The following is an 18,957-nucleotide window of genomic DNA, read 5'->3' as shown; positions in this document are numbered from 1 at the left end:
TGCACCAGGTCATGGAGAAGAGGCGTACCTGAGAGGATGAAGTCAGCGAGTGCACAGAGCCACAGAGTGACAGAGGAGTGCAGCTGCCGGGACAGGCGAGATGCTGATCTGCCGAAGAGTCTGCAGAGGCCACAGGGAGCACAGTTAAGTTAGGAGGTGAGTCAGCAGCTGGCTTAGGGGCTCCGGGGGACTTTTGGCTGCAACAAAGGGCCCCTAATGGCACTTTTTAGTCCGGGGAGGTGTCTGTTGGGGGTCCTCAGGTTAATTTTGCCTAGGGCCCTATTGTTACTACAAATAGCCCTGGAAGAAGAGCTATGAGTCTGCCCCTCCTCCTGCAGGGTGACACAGACAGAAGGGAGCTGTGAGTGTGCCCCTCCTCCTGCAGGGTGACACAGACAGAAGGGAGCTGTGAGTCTGCCCCTCCTCCTGCAGGGTGACACAGGCAGAAGGGAGCTGTGAGTCTTCCCCTGCTCCTGCAGGGTGACACAGAAGGGAGCTGTGAGTCTGTCCCTCCTCCTGCAGGGTGACACAGACAGAAGGGGGCTGTGAGTCTGCCCCTCCTCCTGCAGGGTGACACAGACAGGAGGGAGCTGTGAGTCTGACCCTCCTCCTGCAGGGTAATACAGACAGAAGGGAGCTGTGAGTCTTCCCCTGCTCCTGCAGGGTGACACAGAAGGGAGCAGTGACTCTCCCCCTCCTCTTGCAGGGTGACACAGAAGGGAGCTGTGAGTCTGTCACTCCTCTTGCAGGGTGACACAGACAGGAGGGAGCTGTGAGTCTGCCCCTCCTCCTGCAGGGTAACACAGACAGAAGGGAGCTGTGACTCTCCCCCTCCTCTTGCAGGGTGACACAGAAGGGAGCTGTGAGTCTGTCCCTCCTCCTGCAGGGTGACACAGACAGAAGGGAGCTGTGAGTCTCCCCTCCTTCTGCAGGGTGACACAGAAGGGAGCTGTGAGTCTGTCACTCCTCCTGCAGGGTGACACAGACAGAAGGGAGCTGTGACTCGGCCCCTCCTCCTGCAGGGTGACACAGACAGAAGGGAGCTGTGAGTCTGCCCCTCCTCCTGCAGGGTGACACAGACAGGAGGGAGCTGTGAGTCTGACCCTCCTCCTGCAGGGTGATACAGACAGAAGGGAGCTGTGAGTCTTCCCCTGCTCCTGCAGGGTGACACAGAAGGGAGCAGTGAGTCTCCCCCTCCTCTTGCAGGGTGACACATAAGGGAGCTGTGAGTCTGTCACTCCTCTTGCAGGGTGACACAGACAGGAGGGAGCTGTGAGTCTGCCCCTCCTCCTGCAGGGTAACACAGACAGAAGGGAGCTGTGACTCTCCCCCTCCTCTTGCAGGGTGACACAGAAGGGAGCTGTGAGTCTGTCACTCCTCCTGCAGGGTGACACAGACAGGAGGGAGCTGTGAGTCTGCCCCTCCCCCTGCAGGGTGACACAGACAGAAGGGAGCTGTGAGCCTGTCCCTCCTCCTGCAGGGTGACACAGACAGAAGGGAGCTGTGAGTCTGCCCCTCCTCCTGCAGGGTGACACAGACAGAAGGGAGCTGTGAGTGTGTCCCTCCCCCTGCAGGGTGACACAGACAGAAGGGAGCTGTGAGCCTGTCCCTCCTCCTGCAGGGTGACACAGACAGAAGGGAGCTGCAAGTCTGCCCCTCCTCCTGCAGGGTGACACAGACAGAAGGGAGCTGTGCGTCTGCCCCTCCTCCTGCAGGGTGACACAGACAGAAGGGAGCTGTGAGTCTGCCCCTCCTCCTGCAGGGTGACACAGACAGAAGGGAGCTGTGAGTCTGTCCCACCTCCTGCAGGGCAACATGGACAGAAGGACGCTGTGTCTATCCCTCTACTGCAGGGTGACACAGACAGAAGGGTGCTATGACTGTATCCCTCTTCCCATTTGGTGAAGTTGAAAAGTCAGAAGAAAGCCTCAAAGTTACCCCTTACTACAGGGCCATGGAACTCCATCGTACCTCATGAACTGGCTGAATGCCTTGTAGTTAGTTAGTGTGTGATAATCCTCATCCGTGTACACATGATCCACGTCGTCTAACCCCCAGCTGGCCAGCAGCACTGCAGAGGACTTCTGCTCCACCTGCCGGAGAGAAACATGAAGACCACTTATAGAACACTATAGAATATCTTAGTGGGACAGGCCTCATCCAGGTGCAGTAGCAACAACTTGGAACTTCATGTCCTTAAAGTGTACCGGAGATTAAAAAAATGGGTATATTTACACTTACCTGGGGCTGCCTCCAGCCTCATGAGATGCGTTGGCTCCCTCGATGTCCTCTCTGGCCACTCAGTTGTCTTCTAATCTCCTTCAGTAATTTGGCCGGCTGCGCCCCCTTGTGGCGCTCCTGCAGCCGGAAGCATTCTGCACCTACACGGGTAGAAACACACGACTGGCCAGATTACCAGTGAGGGATTAGAAGACAACGAAGCGGCCGGAGAGGATGTCGAGAGAGCCCACGCATCTCAGGAGACTGGAGGAAGCCCCATATACCCATTATCATGACCTCAGGTACACTGTAAGACCATGGAGAGGATAAAAGATTTTAGAAGAACATTTACCCCCCAGCACCTCCCTCTGATCACAAATGGATCAGCTGTGACCCAAATAGAGTCATTTAAATTCCTTGGGTCCATAATCTCTAACAACCTCACATAGGAAAGCAACACTGCTGCCCACATCAAAAAAGCCCAGCAGAGGATGCACCACCTACGGCAGCTGAAAAAGAAATGAATGGTTCTACACTGCGATCATCGGCTCATTCATGACATCATTTATAACTGTATGGTTCGGCTCCTGCTCCAAACGAGAGAAAAGGTGAGAATGCAACACATCAACCGATCAGCAGAAACAATCATTGGCTGCAGTCTACCTTCCCTGCAGGATCTTTACGCTAGCAGGTGCAGAAAGAGAGCAACCAAAATTGCCTCAGACCCCTCCCACCCTGCTCACTTCATCTTCCCAAGACTGCCTCTGACCCCTCCCACCCTGCTCCATCCATCTTCCTAGGATAGCCTCTGACCCCTCCCACCCCTCTCACTCCATCTTCCCAAGACTGCCTCTGACTCCTCCCACCCTGCTCACTCCATCTTCCTAGGATAGCCTCTGACCCCTCCCACCCCATCTTCCCAAGACTGCCTCTGACCCTTCCCACCCTGCTCCATCCATCTTCCCAAGACTGCCTCTGACCCCTCTAACCCCTCTCACCCCATCTTCCCAAGACTGCCTCTGACCCCTCCCACCCTGCTCCATCCATCTTCCCAACACTGCCTCTGACCTCTCCCACCCCTCTCACCCCATCTTCCCAAGATAGCCTGTGACCCCTCTCACACCATCTTCCTAAGATAGCCTCTGACCCCTCCCACCCCATCTTCCTAAGATAGCCTCTGACCCCTCTCACTCCATCTTCCTAAGATAGCCTCTGACCCCTCTCACTCCATCTTCCTAAGATAGCCTCTGACCCCTCTCACTCCATCTTCCTAAGATAGCCTCTGACCCCTCTCACTCCATCTTCCTAAGATAGCCTCTGACCCCTCCCACCCCTCTCACACCATCTTCCTAAGATAGCCTCTGACCCCTCTCACTCCATCTTCCTAAGATAGCCTCTGACCCCTCTCACTCCATCTTCCTAAGATAGCCTCTGACCCCTCTCACTCCATCTTCCTAAGATAGCCTCTGACCCCTCTCACTCCATCTTCCTAAGATAGCCTCTGACCCCTCTCACTCCATCTTCCTAAGATAGCCTCTGACCCCATCTTCCTAAGATAGCCTCTGACCCCTCTCACCCCATCTCTCTAAGACTGCCTCTGACCCCTCCCACCCTGCTCCATCCATCTTCCCAAGAGTGCCTCTGACCCCTCTAACCCTGCTCACGCCATCTTCCTAAGATAGCTTCTGATCCCTCTCACCCTGCTCGACCACTCTCACCCTGCTTACGCCATCCTCCAGCTTCTGCCTTCAGGAGTGAGATACCAGTCAGTCGCAGCAAAAAAACTTTCAGGCACAGGAACAGCTTCTTCCCTCAGGCGATGGTTCTGCCTAATGTAGAACCACGCCAATTCTGAAACTGCCAGGACTTCATTCCTATTGATCTGTAATTATCTATACTGTCTATCCTTGAATCGTAGTGTCCGTTAAGCACAATGCTTCTAAGGGCTCGTTTCCACTAGTGTGGCGTGCGTCTCACAGACGCACGCCGGCACTGAGGGGGTGGGCGGGATCGCAGGCGAATCCCATGAGCCGTGCCATGCATGGCTATGGGATTCGCAGCCTCCGCCGCAAATTCTGCGGGGGGTTCCGGACGAATCGCTCCCGCAAGCGATTCGGCCGCGGCACCGTTATCCCCTATGGCAGAGTTTCCCCGTGCGATTCATGTGCGGGTAAACTCTGCGGAATCGCGGCGGAAACCGCGATAGTGGAAACAGGCCCTAAGTCTAATCTCATTTGGCTTTTTAAGGTTCGGATTCTGATATCCAGTGGACAAGACCCCACCCTGCCAGCTCTCTGTGGATACAGACCTTGCGTTCCTCAACCACCTCTTCCTCCTTCTTTCTCTTTTTGGTTTTCTTTTCTTTTTTCTCTTTGTGCTTCTTTTTCTTCTTCTTGCCGCCCATTTCAGCGTCACTGTCTGGAGAGATTGGATCTCCAATCCCTTCATCCCAATGGAGGTCATCATCGCTGTCCTACAGAGGCAACAGGACAACTCAATGAGGCAGAAGACATTGATAGAATCAAAGATGAGTTTAACCACTTCACCTCCAAAAACCAGAGCAATTTTCACCTGTCAGCGCTCCTTCCAATCATTCGCCTATAACTTTATTACTACTTATCACAACAAAACAATCTATCTTGTTTTTTTCGCCAGCAATTAGGCTTTCTTTGGGTGGTACTATTTGCTAAGAATTATTTTATTCTAACTGCGTTTTAACGGGAATAATAGAATAAAAAAAAGGAAAAAGTGTATTATTTCTCAGTTTTCGGCCATTATAGTTTTAAAATAATACATGCTACTGTAATTAAAACCCACACATTTTATTTGTCCATTTGTCCCGGTTATTACAACATTTACATTTTTTCCCTAGTAAATGTATGGCACCAATATTTTATTTGGAAATAAAGTTGCATTTTTTCAGTTTTGCATCTATCAATAATGACAAGCCTATAATTTATAAAGTAATAGTAATATACTTTCTTGACATACATATTAAAAAACGTTCCATCCCTAAGGTAACTATTTTATTTTTATATATATATATATATATATATATATATATATATATATATATATATATATATATATATATATATATTTGGGAATGTGGGAGGTAAATGTTAAAAAATTTCTTTTAATGAAAAAAAAAAGTGTGTTGATGTAATTTTACTATTTGGCCATTATCAGTTCTTGTAAATGGCGGCGCCGTCTTATAGATGGCAGCAGTCATTCGCACGGGGACTTAGATCAGGGGTTCTTAAGGTGACCACACACGATACAATAAAATGATTCGATTTTACGGCAATTTGATAAAAACGATCGGATCTCCGGGAAAAATCTAAAGCTTTTTTTTTTTTTTTTCATTCGACTGAAAAATCCGATCGGATTTCCCGTTTTCTTCGATTTTTATCGATCCGGAATGCCAGATATTTTTCTTCAATCTTTCTAAAGATTGTATGGTGTGTGTTAGATTGTCAATTTATTAATATACACACCCTAGCAATTTTATCAGTTTCTAATAATTTTTTATCCTAATTGGGGAAAAATTGAACATACCTTGGTCATATTTTTGAAATGTTACAATCAGTTAGAAAAATGGATTGCAATTCTTAAATTGAACAGATATTTAAAAAATTGGATGGTGTGTGGCCACCTTTAAACTAAGCAAACTGTCTCTACTCCACTCAGACTCCTTCAAGGAGCACAATTTACACAGGAACCTAAAACTTGTGTTGTGATAATTTTTGCAGGACAATACACATTTTTAAAATGTATAAATTATTAATTTCTGTTCAAAGCCTAATAACAAATCATAGTTCATAAAGATAATGGGCAAGATAAGCTTTGGCCACACAAACAGATGGGATACCTAAAGTGAGAGGGATAAGGAGGCTTCCATATTTATTTCTTTTTAACAATACCAGTTCCCTGGCTGTCCTGATGATCTCTGGCAGCAGTAATGTCTGAATCAAACACCTGAAACAAACATATGGCTAATAGAGTCAGACTTCAGTCAGAGCACCTGATCTGCATGATTGTCCAGGGGCTGTGGCTGAAAGTATTAGAGGCGGCACAGACAGGCAATGTGCATTGTTTAAGGCTGCTTTCACAGTGGGACGTTACAGGCGCACGTTAGAGCAGCCTGTAACGCACAGCAATGAAAAATCAATGGGCTGTTCACAGTGCCCACGTTGCATACGAGTATAACGCTGCACGGTAAATGAAAGTGCAGCATGCTGTACAATATACTCCTATGTGGCTGTGTTAGACTGCTTGCACATGCTCAGTAATGTATGTCAGGAGAGGAGGAGGGGAGAGTCCGCTATTGTGTCTAGCCACATGGCTAATTAATATTCACTGCACTGCAGTGTTGTCCAGATCATGAACGATTCGGATCTTTGATCCGGATCTTTTTAGTGAGTCGAATCATCCGGATCATCACAATGAAGGATTCGGTTCACAGTGGATGTCTGGAAGAAACAAGAACTGCAGCTTCTGTGCACAAGCACAATCTTCCTGCTGCATCTCTCCCTTCCCCATTAGCACCCTCAATGTGCCTTCATTCTCCTGCACCTCGCACTCTGCTGCACCCCTGCTTCCTGCTTCCCTAGTAAAATGATTCAAAGATTCGGTTCAAAGATCCGGGTCTTTTCAATGATCCGATTCGAATCATCCGACTCATTGAAAAGATCCGGACTTCCCAGGATAGCACCAAGAGCCTCATAACGCGGCTCAATCTGACGTTCAACTTCAACACCACCATGCGTTGCGTTAGGGGCACGTTATGCGACCTTAACGTCCCCTAAAACGCAACGTCTTGGTGTGAAAGAGGCCTAAAGCGGACCTGAACTCAGAAATTCCTCTCTGCTCTAGAGGATAAGCAACAACATAATAATATGTAATGAAAAACATTTCTTTGTTACAGCTGATACAAATTGTGCAATAAATCTGCAGTGTTTCTACTTCCTGCTTTCATGGAAGCAGACATAGGGTTAACATCCTGTGTTTACAAATTATCAGCTCTGCCCTGGCAGAGGAGATTTCTGAGCTGGTACAGCTGAGAGATCAAATTACAACTTGTGATTAGCCACATATCAGGGGGAATTAGACAGGCTAAACTCTCAGAGTGCACTTCTCTATGTTTTCCTTATGTCCTGTGCAAGAGTTCAGGTTCACTTCACAAGGAAATAAATATGGCAACCTCCATATGCCTCTCACTTAAATTTTCAGCAAAGAATCACCTGAGCGATCAGATAAATGCGATCGGATTCTTCAGTGAAAATCGTACCATTAGTGGGCAATTTAGAGTAGATACACAAATCCAATTTTTCTTGGCCAAATGTTACCATTTGCACGTTGCATGAGGGCCAATAGATTCTGAATACTAAGAACAGGCTGTGTAGGCCTCATAATACACGGAGGTGGTAAAATGTGATGGGTGTACGCACGTTACTGGATGAGAAATGCCACTGAACAATGGCCATTGAAACGCGGTGGGTGTGTGTGTGTTGAGGGGGGAGTGGCTTGGGGGTTAAAGGGGCACTACAGCAAAAACCTGTAAAATTTAAAATATGTGCAAACATATACAAATAAGAAGTACATGTTTTCCAGAGTAAAATGAGCCATAAATGACTTTTCTCCTATGTTGTCCTAGGTAGTAGAAATCTGACATAAGTGACAGGTTTTGGACTAGTCCATCTCTTTATAGGGGATTCTCAGGGATATATTTATTTTCAGAAAGACTTGGTGAATGGCAGTTGCTTTGTCCAACTGCCAAAAAACTGTGCAGCAAGCAGGGAAGCTGGTCAGCATCAGTGTTTAAATCCTTTTTAGGGAATATCTTTATAAAGAATAAAAGCCTTGCTGAGAATCCCCTATGAAGAGATGGACTAATCCAAAACCTGTCACTTCTGTCAGATCTTTACTGGCTACTGTAAGTGACAGCAACATAGGAGAAAAGTAATTTATGGCTCATTTTACTCTGGTAAAAACGTACTTCTTATTTGTATATGTTTGCACATATTTTACATTTTACAGTTTTTCGCTGTAGTGTCCCTTTAACGGTCTGAACAATCACCATTGAAATGTGTGTGTTGTGAGTGTAATTATTATTATTATGGGTGGGTAATCGTCTGGAAAGGAGAGAAGGGTCTTACGGGTTTTTTGCGCTTGTAGGCTCGGACGGCTTTGGGCTCTCTCGGTTTGTCCTTCAGCTTCTTCTTGGGCCCCCGCTTCTTCTTCACGACAATCTCTGGAGACGGGGTTGGACTGAGGTCCTCGTCTTCTGCTCATGGGCACAGAGAGATAAGCCAATAAGACATACCGTATATAAATGAACTGACATATACAGTAAAACACCCTGTTATCCAGAATTCAGTTATCCGGAGGTCTCAAGCAACCAGAAAATAAATCCTGGCTTTGCAGGATGCATACAAGACTTGTCACGTGCCTCACCCTCTCCTCTGGAATGCCCTTCCACAGCACATCCGCCACTCTCCCACCTTTGAAATCTTTAAAGGCTCTCTCAAAACCCACCTTTTCCGACAAGCATATTCTCTAGCTTAGGCCATGCACCCACTAAATAACCTAATTACGCACTGCCTGTACATATACTGTATACGTCCCCCACCTCTTGTTTCCACCCCATTCCTTTAGATTGTAAGCTCGCAAGGGCAGGGCTCTCACCCTTTTGTGTCATGGAATGTTATTAATTTAATTGCTTGCACTCTGTTAGACATTTATACATTTTACATCATGTTAAATTTGCAACTGTAATCAGCAGTTCTGTATCTTGTATCAGTGTTCATATTTGATGTATATCATAGTCTGTATCATTATGTATCCCTTGTTTGTTTTCTTACATTGTACAGCGCCACAGAATATGTTGGCGCTTTATAAATAATAATAATAATACATGCACTTTTACACTTCTTTATACAGTAATACACCTCTGTTTCACTAAAGGTGGCCACACACCATACAATTTTTTAAATATCTGTTCAATTTAAGAATTGCAATCAATTTTTCTGACTGATTGTAACATTTCAAAAAATATGACCAATGTACCACACACCTATGTTCAATTTTTCCCCAATTATGATAAAAATGATTGGAAACTCTGAGAAAATTGCATGGGTGTGTGTATGTTAATGAATTGACAATCTAACACACAGCATACAATCTTTAGAGAAATTGAAGAGAAATATCTGGCATTCTGGATAGATAAAAATCGAAAAAAAAACGGGGAATACGATCGGATATTTCAGTCGAATGAAAAAAAAAAAGCTTTACATTTTTTCGGGAGATCTGATCGTTTTTATCGAACTGCCATAAAATCGGATCATTTTATTGTATCGTGTGTGGCCACCTTTAGTCATGTTTGTCCTTTGTTCTAATTTGTCTTTATTTCCTGTATTTTAACCTGAATAGAGAGTTTATGGAAAGTGTACAGTGTGGGGTATAGGACTGTTTTTAGCTAGGCCTATTTTTAACATGGTCTCTCACGCAAGCAGAAACTACACTTATCTGGCATCAGCCAATTCCCGTTGGTTCCCGGATAATGGGGGGTTTACTGTATTACAAAGCGACAGGCAAGAGATCAATATGGTAGAAAAAGTAAAGGATCTGTCTAAGGGAACTGTTAAAATTCAAAACAAACCTGAAGCAAAAAAATATATGCTATAATGAATTGTATGTGTAGTACGGATAATGAATGGAACGATAGTAGCAAAGGAAAGGGTCTCGTATTCTTATTTTCAGTTATGCAGCTTTTTATTTTATATTGCATCATACTGTCATATTTGCAGTTTAGAAACCACACTCTTTTAGGCTGCTTTCACAGTGGGACGTTACAGGCTCACGTTAGAGCAGCCTGTAACGCAGCCCACCGCACAGTAATGAAAAATCAATGGGCTGTTCACAGAGCCCACGTTGTGTTTCATTGTAACTCTGCACGTTATTTAACAGTGCAGCATGTTGTGCGTTCGTTAGACTGTTTGCACATGCTCAGTATTGTGTTTTTGTTTGTTTTTTTTGAGGAGGAGAGGAGGAGGGGAGAGTCCTCTATTGTTAGCCACATGGCTAATTAATATTCACTGCACTGCTGTGTAGTGATGGGAAGTTCGGCTCCATTCATTGAATTGATTCATTGAAAAGAGCCGGACTTCTTATCTCTACTGTTCAGAATAGATTCATTGAAAAGAGCCGGACTTCCCATCACTTCTGCTGTGTTTTGTTCCTGGAACTGCAGCTGATTGGCTGGCGGGACCACTGATGCGGAGTGTTCCGATCATGTGGTCCCCGCAAGGTATGAGACAAAAAAGGCGCACCAACAGCCCCAAAACGCGGCTCACTCTGGCATCCACCTCCAACACCACCAGGCGTTGCGTTAGGGGCACATTATGCGATCTTAACGTCCCCTAAAACGCAACGTCTTGTTGTGAAAGAGGCCTTAAGCTATACAACAAAGCAGAAATAATGACCATTTGAACTTTCCTGCAGTAAAACCTTATCTCCAGCTGTCTCTCGCTGTTTCTTAGCTGTTGAAGTGCTTCAGAAAACACTTGACCTAGTAAGTCAAAAACCTCAGAGAAGCTCTTTTGCATAAATAATAACTGAAGTTTTTTTTAACTCTTCCTGTACTGGAAAACAATGTGAGACTCTTTTCTTTGCTACGAATGTTCTATTTCTTACCTGTACTACACATACAATGCATTATCACATAAGTTTATTTTCACTTCAGGTTTGCTTTAACCTCACTGGCATTATTATGATTATTTCCAGATTTAGGGTGTAAAAGCCATGCAATTTTTTCACAAGCTTTGAGACGCTAAAAATAATAATAATAATAATAAAAAAAAAACACCACAGAGAGATCTGCAAAAACAACAGACAAATGACAAAGACAAATAACATTTATATCGCGCTTTTCTCCTGGCGGACTCAAAGCACCAGAGCTGCAGCCACTAGGGCGTGCTCTATAGGCAGTAGCAGTGTTAGAGAGACTTGCCTAAGGTCTCCTACTGAATAGGTGTTGGCTTACTGAACAGGCAGAGCCAAGATTCAAACCCTGGTCTCCTGCATCAGAGGCAGAGCCCTTAAAGGAGAACTGTAGTGAGAGGTATATGGAGGCTGCCATATTTATTTCCTTTTAAGCAATACCAGTTGCCTGGCTATTCAGCTAATCCTCTGCCTCTAGTACTTTCAGCCATAGGCCCTGAACAAGCATGCAGCAGATCAGGTGTTTCTGACAAATTTAGACAGATATGACAAGATTAGCTGCATGCTTGTTTCTGGTGTGATTCAGACACTTCTTTAGGCAAATAGACCATCAGGGCTGCCAGGCAACTGGTATGGCTTAAAAGAAAATAAATATGGCAGCCTCCATATCCCTCTCACTACAGTTCTCCTTTAAGCATTGCACCATCCAGCCACCAAAACTCACCCAGGCACAGGATTACCGCTCTGAGCTGTGGCTTTCCACCCCGAGCCTGACTCGGGATTACCGCTAAGGAGGTTAAGCTGCCATTATTTGTAGGTGACGCCAGCTTGTTTTGATTCAATGACTCTTTATCAGGCCCACAAGAACACCAATAATATCTGACCCGGCAGTGCATACCATTTGTATTCATCAGAAGACTCCTCCAAATTAAAACGCACACGTCAATCAATACCGATATGGGTCCCCAACAAATAGAGGACAACCATCCAGACCAGGCTTTCTCAAGCAGGGTTCCTTGAGGACTCTGCAGGGGTTCCCTGGCACTTTCCCCAATTGTGAGGAAGTTATAATAGAGCACATTATAATAGGGAGTACAGTAAAAAAAAAAGGACTAAATTGAGGGTCAGAACAATAATGAGCACAGTATAATGAGTGGTAGTGTAATAGGAGGTAATGAAATTAACAGCCTCACCTACGTTTAAAGACCACGCCTCCTGCAAAATAAATACAGGGGTTCCTCGAGACCAAAACATTGTTTGCAGGGGTTCCTTCAAATCCAAAAGTTACTTGCAGGGTTCCTCCAGGGTAAAAAGGTTTGGAAAGGCTGATCCAGACAGAGCCCAGGGAGAAACGCAACCCGTTGAACCCAGGGGATTGACCTACCCATCGGAATTTTTGTCACCTACAAATAACAATTGCAACTCATCATACTAATTGTGACCTTATTTTTTTATTCTTCCAATGTTTTGCCTTCGATTGAAAGAAATAGATCAATCCTTTTTATGAATGTTTGTACAAATTACGTTTTGAATTCATAAAGAGATCGGATAACATCTTTTCCAAATCAGTTTCTTGACTGCTATTTAAAGGGGCACTGCAGTGAAAACTGTAAAATGTAAAATATGTGCAAACATATACAAATAAGAAGTACATTTTTTCCTGAGTAAAATGAGCCATAAATTACTATTCTCCTATGTCGCTGTCACTTACAGTAGGTAGTAGAAATCTGACAGAAGTGACAGGTTTCGGACTAGTCTATCTCTTTATAGAGGATTCTCAGGGATATATTTATTTTCAAAAGCACTTAGTGAATGGCAGTTACTCTGTCCAACTGCCAAAAAACTGTGTAGCGAGAAGGGAAGCTGGCCAGCATCATTGTTTAAATCCTTTTTTGGGAAAATCTTTATAAAGAATAAAAGCCTTGCATAAAATCCCCCTATGAAGAGATGGACTAGTCCAAAGCCTGTCACTTCTGTCAGATTTCTACTGCATACTGTAAGTGACAGCAACATAGGAGAAAAGTCATTTATGGCTCATTTTACTCTGGAAAAATTGTACTTCTTATTTGTATATGTTTGCACATATTTTAAATTTTACAGTTTTTCGCTGTAGTGCCCCTTTAAAGGACCACTATCGCGAAAAAAGTAGGCATTTAAAATCTGACAGAACTGACAGGTTTTGGGACAATCCATCTCCTCATAGGGTATTTTAAGGGTTTGCTTTGTTTTCAACAGCATTTCCTGAACAGCAGTTTAACTGCCAAAATAGCAAGATACCAGCCGGCCTCCCTACTCACTTGCACACTATTATGTCAGTTAGATTTTGCAACTGTTGTTCAGGAAATGCTGTTGAAAACAAAGAAAGCCCTGAGAATCCCCCTGAGGGCTCGTTTCCACTGTTGCAGTGCGGAATCGCCTGGATTACACCGCAGAAGAAATCGCATGCGGCTGCGTTTCCGCATGCGGATTTAGCCGCGATTTCGCATGGCAAGGAGCCAGGCGAATTTAACCATGTCAGTGCCTGAGTAAAGCTCCATAGCAAACCATGCGAAATCGCACGCGAAATCGCGGGGAAATACGCATGACAAAGCCGTATGCGATTTCCCTATTAAATGCATTAGCGGCAATTCGCCCGCATTCCTCCCGCACGCGAAATCTGACGGCTCTGCCGTGCTGATTTCTGCCGCACCGAAAACCGCTCCCGCCGCCGCACAAGTGGAAACAGCCCCATCCACTTACATTGACTATGCGAATCCGCATGCAGTGCCCGCATGCGGATTCGCTATAGTGGAAACGAGCCCTAAAGCTGGCCACTAATGGTCCAATTTCTAGCGAAAAATCGTTCGAGCGATCAGAGATTCTGATCGGATGAAAAAATCGTTCACTACACCATCAACTAACCAATCTTTGCTTCCTCTCTATCACGACCACCAAGAAAATCCAAATTTTCGTTCGACGAAAATTCATTTGGGCGACTTTTTTTTCACTCATTCATAATCGATTGTGTCCACCAATGGAGATTATTTACAACCAATCCGATCAGAATTTCTGATCACTCGAACGATTTTCCGCTAGAAATTGGACCGTTAGTGGCCAGCTTTAAAAAGATGGACTGGCCCAAAACCTGTCATCTGTCACATTTTAACTGCCTACTTTTTTCGCGATAGTGGTCCTTTAAACAGATGTCCTTTGGTTTTAAAAAAGATTGTGAACAGTGTGGTGAAACACTTCTAAGGATATTATATAAAAACACACTTGTTCCGACAAGCATATGCGCTACCTTTGGCCGCTTCCCTTTGTCCTAAGACCAAATTGCGCTCCTACTAGGTATCCTAAAACACACTGCCTCTATATATTTGCTGCATACTACCCCTCCTCCTGTCCCCCCCCCCCCCCCCATTCCCTTTAGATTGTAAGCTTGCAAGGGCAGGGCTCTCTCCCCCTTTTGTGTCTTGGTAACCATTATACATTTTATCCATCATGTTAATTTTATCACTGTCATTACCAATTCTGTATTTTGTATTGTCTTTGTATTTTGTCACTAATTATGTATCTTGTATATTAGTGTACACCATTGTCTGTATTATTATGTACCCCATGTTTGTTTCTTAGTTTGTACAGCGCCACGGAATATGTTGGCGCTTTATAAATCGATAATAATATTATAATTACTCCCATTTTTTTGCATTTACAAAATTAACCTCCTTAGTAGTGATGGGAATTCCGGCTCTTTTCACAGAATCGGCTCTTCTGAATCGGCTCCCATTAAAGAGCCGGCTCTTACGGCTCTCAATCGGCTCTTCATTAAATATCACTGGACACCACTCAGAATTGGAGTAAAAGCCCCGCCCCCATCTCCATGACAACTCCAGACTGCTTCGCTGATTGGGGCAATCCCTCCTGCTACTGCTCTGCTCCGCCACATACACTCCTACAAGCTGCAACTACAGGACTACATCTCCCAGCATGCCTCAGCGCCCTTTATTACACAGCAAGCAGAGCTGTGTGGGGCGGCTGAGGCATCGGCTCTTTTAAAACTGAGAGCCGGCTCTTGTCGTTCACAGCAAAGAGCCGGCTCTTAGAGCCGGCTCGTTCGCGAACGACCCATCACTACTCCTTAGCAGTATGCCCGGGCATGTGTCGGGCATAGTGCTCTGTGGCCCCAGGAGTCCCCCATAAATAAATAAATGTGCCAAATGGCTGTAATCCTCTAGCTAGCACTAGGCTAGCTAGTAAGAGTGTCCGGCCCCCCTGGATCCCCCCGTTTATACATTACCCCCCCTGGATCCAGCGATCGCGCAGCCTCCCGGCACAGCTCCGGTCTCTCTATAGGGAGGATCGGGTTTCCGCATGATGTCATCTGCGATGCTCCCCATAGTGAAGACCAGAGCTGTGCGGGGAGGCTGCGCCGATCGCTGGATCCAGGCTGGGTAATGTATAAACGGGGGAGCGGCGGCGATCGGAGGGTGCCGGAGACTTCTAGCTAGCCTAGTGCTAGCTAGAGGGTTTATAGCCATTTAGCACTTTTTTACATTATCAAAGATATTATCGTTTCAATGTGTAAAAGGGTGTTTCTGCCACCTGTAACTGCCCCTTGGTGGCGGTTAGTTTTAGGCAACACCAGAGGGGTTAGGGTTAGACACCCTGGGGGGGTGGTTAGGGTTAGGTGCCACCAGGGGAGGGTTCTGTGTGAGAGTAGGGTTGGGTTAAGCTATATTGTTGAATAACGTAATGATTTTTAGTGTTAATATATTTTCATTATTATCGCCCGTCTGTATTTAAAACTGTATTTATCGTTAACCAAGTTTGACAATGATGTTTATCGTTATTAAGATTTCGTTATCCACCGCCACTATTTCATTATCACTACACTATTGTTATATTGTTAATTAGGTAGCTAGCTTGATTTCATTCAGTGAGTGACAGTCAGAGTGTGTGCTGCAGGGCTACTGCAGCTGCTATGTGTCTGTGTGTGTGCTGTGCTTATTTAAACAACGGACAGAAAGTAACAAACCCTCCTGAGCGGTGTAACGCTCAGGAGGTTAACAAGTACAAAAACACTCTTGTAGCCCAGACACGTGTTCAGTGTTTTGGTTTTTCCCTCTCTCCCTTGTCCCTTTAATACCGCGTTGGCCACAAGAATGCACAGCTCCCAGCGCTGGGTGACTCACATGGTGACAGGCTGTGTGTGTGACGGGCTGCAGGACGCTGGAGAGGCACGCGCTGCTTTACAAATACACTCATGCTGCTGTGGGTGACGACATAATCGTCCTTCAGCAGCTTATTTCCACCGTAAGGGTTACTGGCTCACTGCTGCCTCGTGTGCTCCGCCCACACACATTTCATTTTAAAGGGAACCTGAGGTGTGAGCGATATGGAGGCTGACATACTTATTTCCTTTTAAACAATGCCAGTTGCCTGGCTGCCCTGCTGATCCTCTGCCTCTAATACATTTAGCCACAGCCCCTGAACAAGCATGCAGCAGATCAGATGCTCTGACTCGAGTCTGACTGGATTAGCCATATGCTTGTTTCAGGGTTGTGAATCTGCTACTACCGATGTCAAGCAATAAATAGGGCTGCCAGGCAACTGGTATTGTTTAAAAGCAAATAATGTGGCAGCCTCCGTATCACGCTCATCTGAAGTGCCTTTTAAAGTGACACTAAAGCAAAAAAAACAAAAAAACCTTATGATATAATGAATACTACTAATGCAGCAAAGAAAACAAGTCTATAATATTTTTATTTTCATTTATATAGCTTTATTTTTATAGCATTGCATCAGTCTCTAATATTTGCCGTTTACAAAACACACTCTGTATTTTAAATGATAAAACAGCGCAGAGCTAATGACCCTTTGAACTTCCTGGCAGAAAACCCTTAAGGATACATGAGGTGACATGTGACATGATGAGATGGACATGTGTATGTGCCAAGCACACAAATAACTAGGCTGTGTTCCTTGTTTTCTTTCTCTGCCTGAGAAAGTTAAAAATCAGGTATGCAAATGACAATTTCTGTCCGGGTCGGGACCGGGTCAAGGAATTACAACCATAAAACACTTTCCTGGCAGAAAATGGCTTCTGAGCGCAGGAAAGCGATAAATAGGGGTCAATAATTCATAGACGAGACAATGAAACAGTAAAAAGTAGTAAAAATATAGTAAAACTGTGGGATATCTAAAAAAAAGTCATTTTTAGGAGAAAGAGGGTAGATACAATTGCTTATCATCAGTTTATTTTCAACTCGGGTGTCCTTTAAACAAACAAGAAACAGTGAGAGACAGGTTGAGATAAGTGCTTCAGAAAATAGCACTGCTCTCTGACTAAATTAGTTGGAGACTTAGAGAAGCCCTTTTGCATAAATAACAAGTTAAGTTTATCAACTCTTCCTGTACTGGAAACAATATGAGACTCATATCTGAGCTAGCAATGTTTTATTTCTTAGCTGTACTAAGAAAAACAAAGGTTTGCTTTCTTAACCACTTTACCCCCAGCGGTACGAATTTCTCAGTCCCTTTTTCCCCCCCTAAAAAACCAGGGACGGAGAATTCCGTATCTTCCGCGCTACCGCCGCTGTCCGCGCTTCCGTCGCTCGTGCGCGCGCTCCCGCCGCCCGTTCGTTGATCTAAGCCCCCCCAATGATCTGCTGCTTCTTTGAGAAACAGCGCGATCATTGTGATTCTCCCAGCCTCCTACAGCTTCCTGTAAGCGTCCTTCCGGACGCTTACAGGTCGCATGTAAACATACTCACTGTGGCCATCTTGTGTCCAAATAGTAAACTACACCCTAAAGCATTTTACACATACAAATACATTGTTTTACACAATAAATTAACTCATTACCTCCCACACTCCCCAATTTATTTATTTTTGTAATTTAAAAAAAATACAATAAAAAAAACAACAAATAGTTACCTTAGGGACTGAACTTTTTAAATATTTATGTCAAGAGGGTATAACACTGTTACTTTATAAACTACGGGCTTGTAATTAGGGATGGACGCAAAACTGAAAACATGCACCTTTATTTCCAAATAAAATATTGGCGCCAAACATTGTGATAGGGACATAATTTAAACGGTTTTATAACCGGGACAAATGGGCAAATACATTTCATGGGTTTTAATTACAGTAGCATGCTTTATTTAAAAACTATAATGGCCGAAAACTGAAAAATAATATTTTTTTCCCACATTTTTTCCTATTTTCCCATTAAAACACATTTAGAATAAAATAATTCTTGGCATAATGTCCCACCTAAAGAAAGCCTAATTGGTGGCGAAAAAAACAAGATATAGTTCCTTTCATTGCGATAAGTAATGATAAAGTTATAGACGAATGAATGGACGGAGCGCTGAAAGGTGAAAATTGCTCTGGTGCTCAAGGAGTAAAACCCCTCAGTGGTGAAGAGGTTAAAACAGAAAGAATTTGCGATAATTCAGGTTGGAGTGAGCTTGAGATGTCTCCCAGAGCATCACTGCTGAATATATGCAAATTAATCATTGTTACCCTAATGCTACGTACACACATGCGACAACGATCGTTCGTTGAGAACGACGAACGAACTGTTAATTGATGAAAGAACGACCTAAGTAAAGTTAGTTTTAAAAGTGTGTAACGATCTGATCGTTAGAATGAACGTTACATCACGTAAAGCAAATGTTGCGCTTGCGCATAAAAATGAGAAGTTCCATGGAGAAATAGCGAAATGCGCATGCCAAGCCTAGTACGAACGACCGTTTCCAACGATGTACTACTTTTGCAAACGATCGTCGTTGGTAAAAATCCGCCAAGCTAGATAGTTCGTTTCTTAACGATCTAGCTCGTCCGTCGTTAGACTTAATGATCGTTAGTTGCTTTTTTTTAAACGATCGTCGTTTTAAACGATCGGGAACGATCGTTTCAAACGACTATAGTCGCATGTGTGTACGCACCTTTAGAAGCTTAACACCTCCAGAACCGCTGGAATGCAATGATGTGTCTGCTTGTACTATGATGATGTGTTAGCTGTACTAC

At 44.5% G+C, this 18,957-nt stretch overlaps 1 protein-coding gene across 3 annotated transcripts in view; it reads right to left on the bottom strand.

The window, feature by feature from the left end:
- Positions 1-18,957, bottom strand: part of CHD3 (chromodomain helicase DNA binding protein 3) — a 117,710-nt gene that overhangs the window by 78,674 nt on the left and 20,079 nt on the right. For all 3 annotated transcript variants that reach the window (XM_068273994.1, XM_068273993.1, XM_068273992.1), the window contains exons 2-4: positions 8,379-8,506; positions 4,529-4,693; positions 1,972-2,093 (exon numbers count right to left, since the gene is read on the bottom strand). In XM_068273994.1, the coding sequence (XP_068130095.1) occupies positions 1,972-2,093; positions 4,529-4,693; positions 8,379-8,506 (415 nt within the window). The remainder of the gene's footprint in view (positions 1-1,971; positions 2,094-4,528; positions 4,694-8,378; positions 8,507-18,957) is intronic.

Source organism: Hyperolius riggenbachi, chromosome 3 (genome assembly GCF_040937935.1).
Source record: "Hyperolius riggenbachi isolate aHypRig1 chromosome 3, aHypRig1.pri, whole genome shotgun sequence".
Taxonomy (NCBI): domain Eukaryota; kingdom Metazoa; phylum Chordata; class Amphibia; order Anura; family Hyperoliidae; genus Hyperolius; species Hyperolius riggenbachi.
Note: the sequence above shows the minus strand (reverse complement) of the source record. Positions and strands in the feature narration are given on the sequence as shown.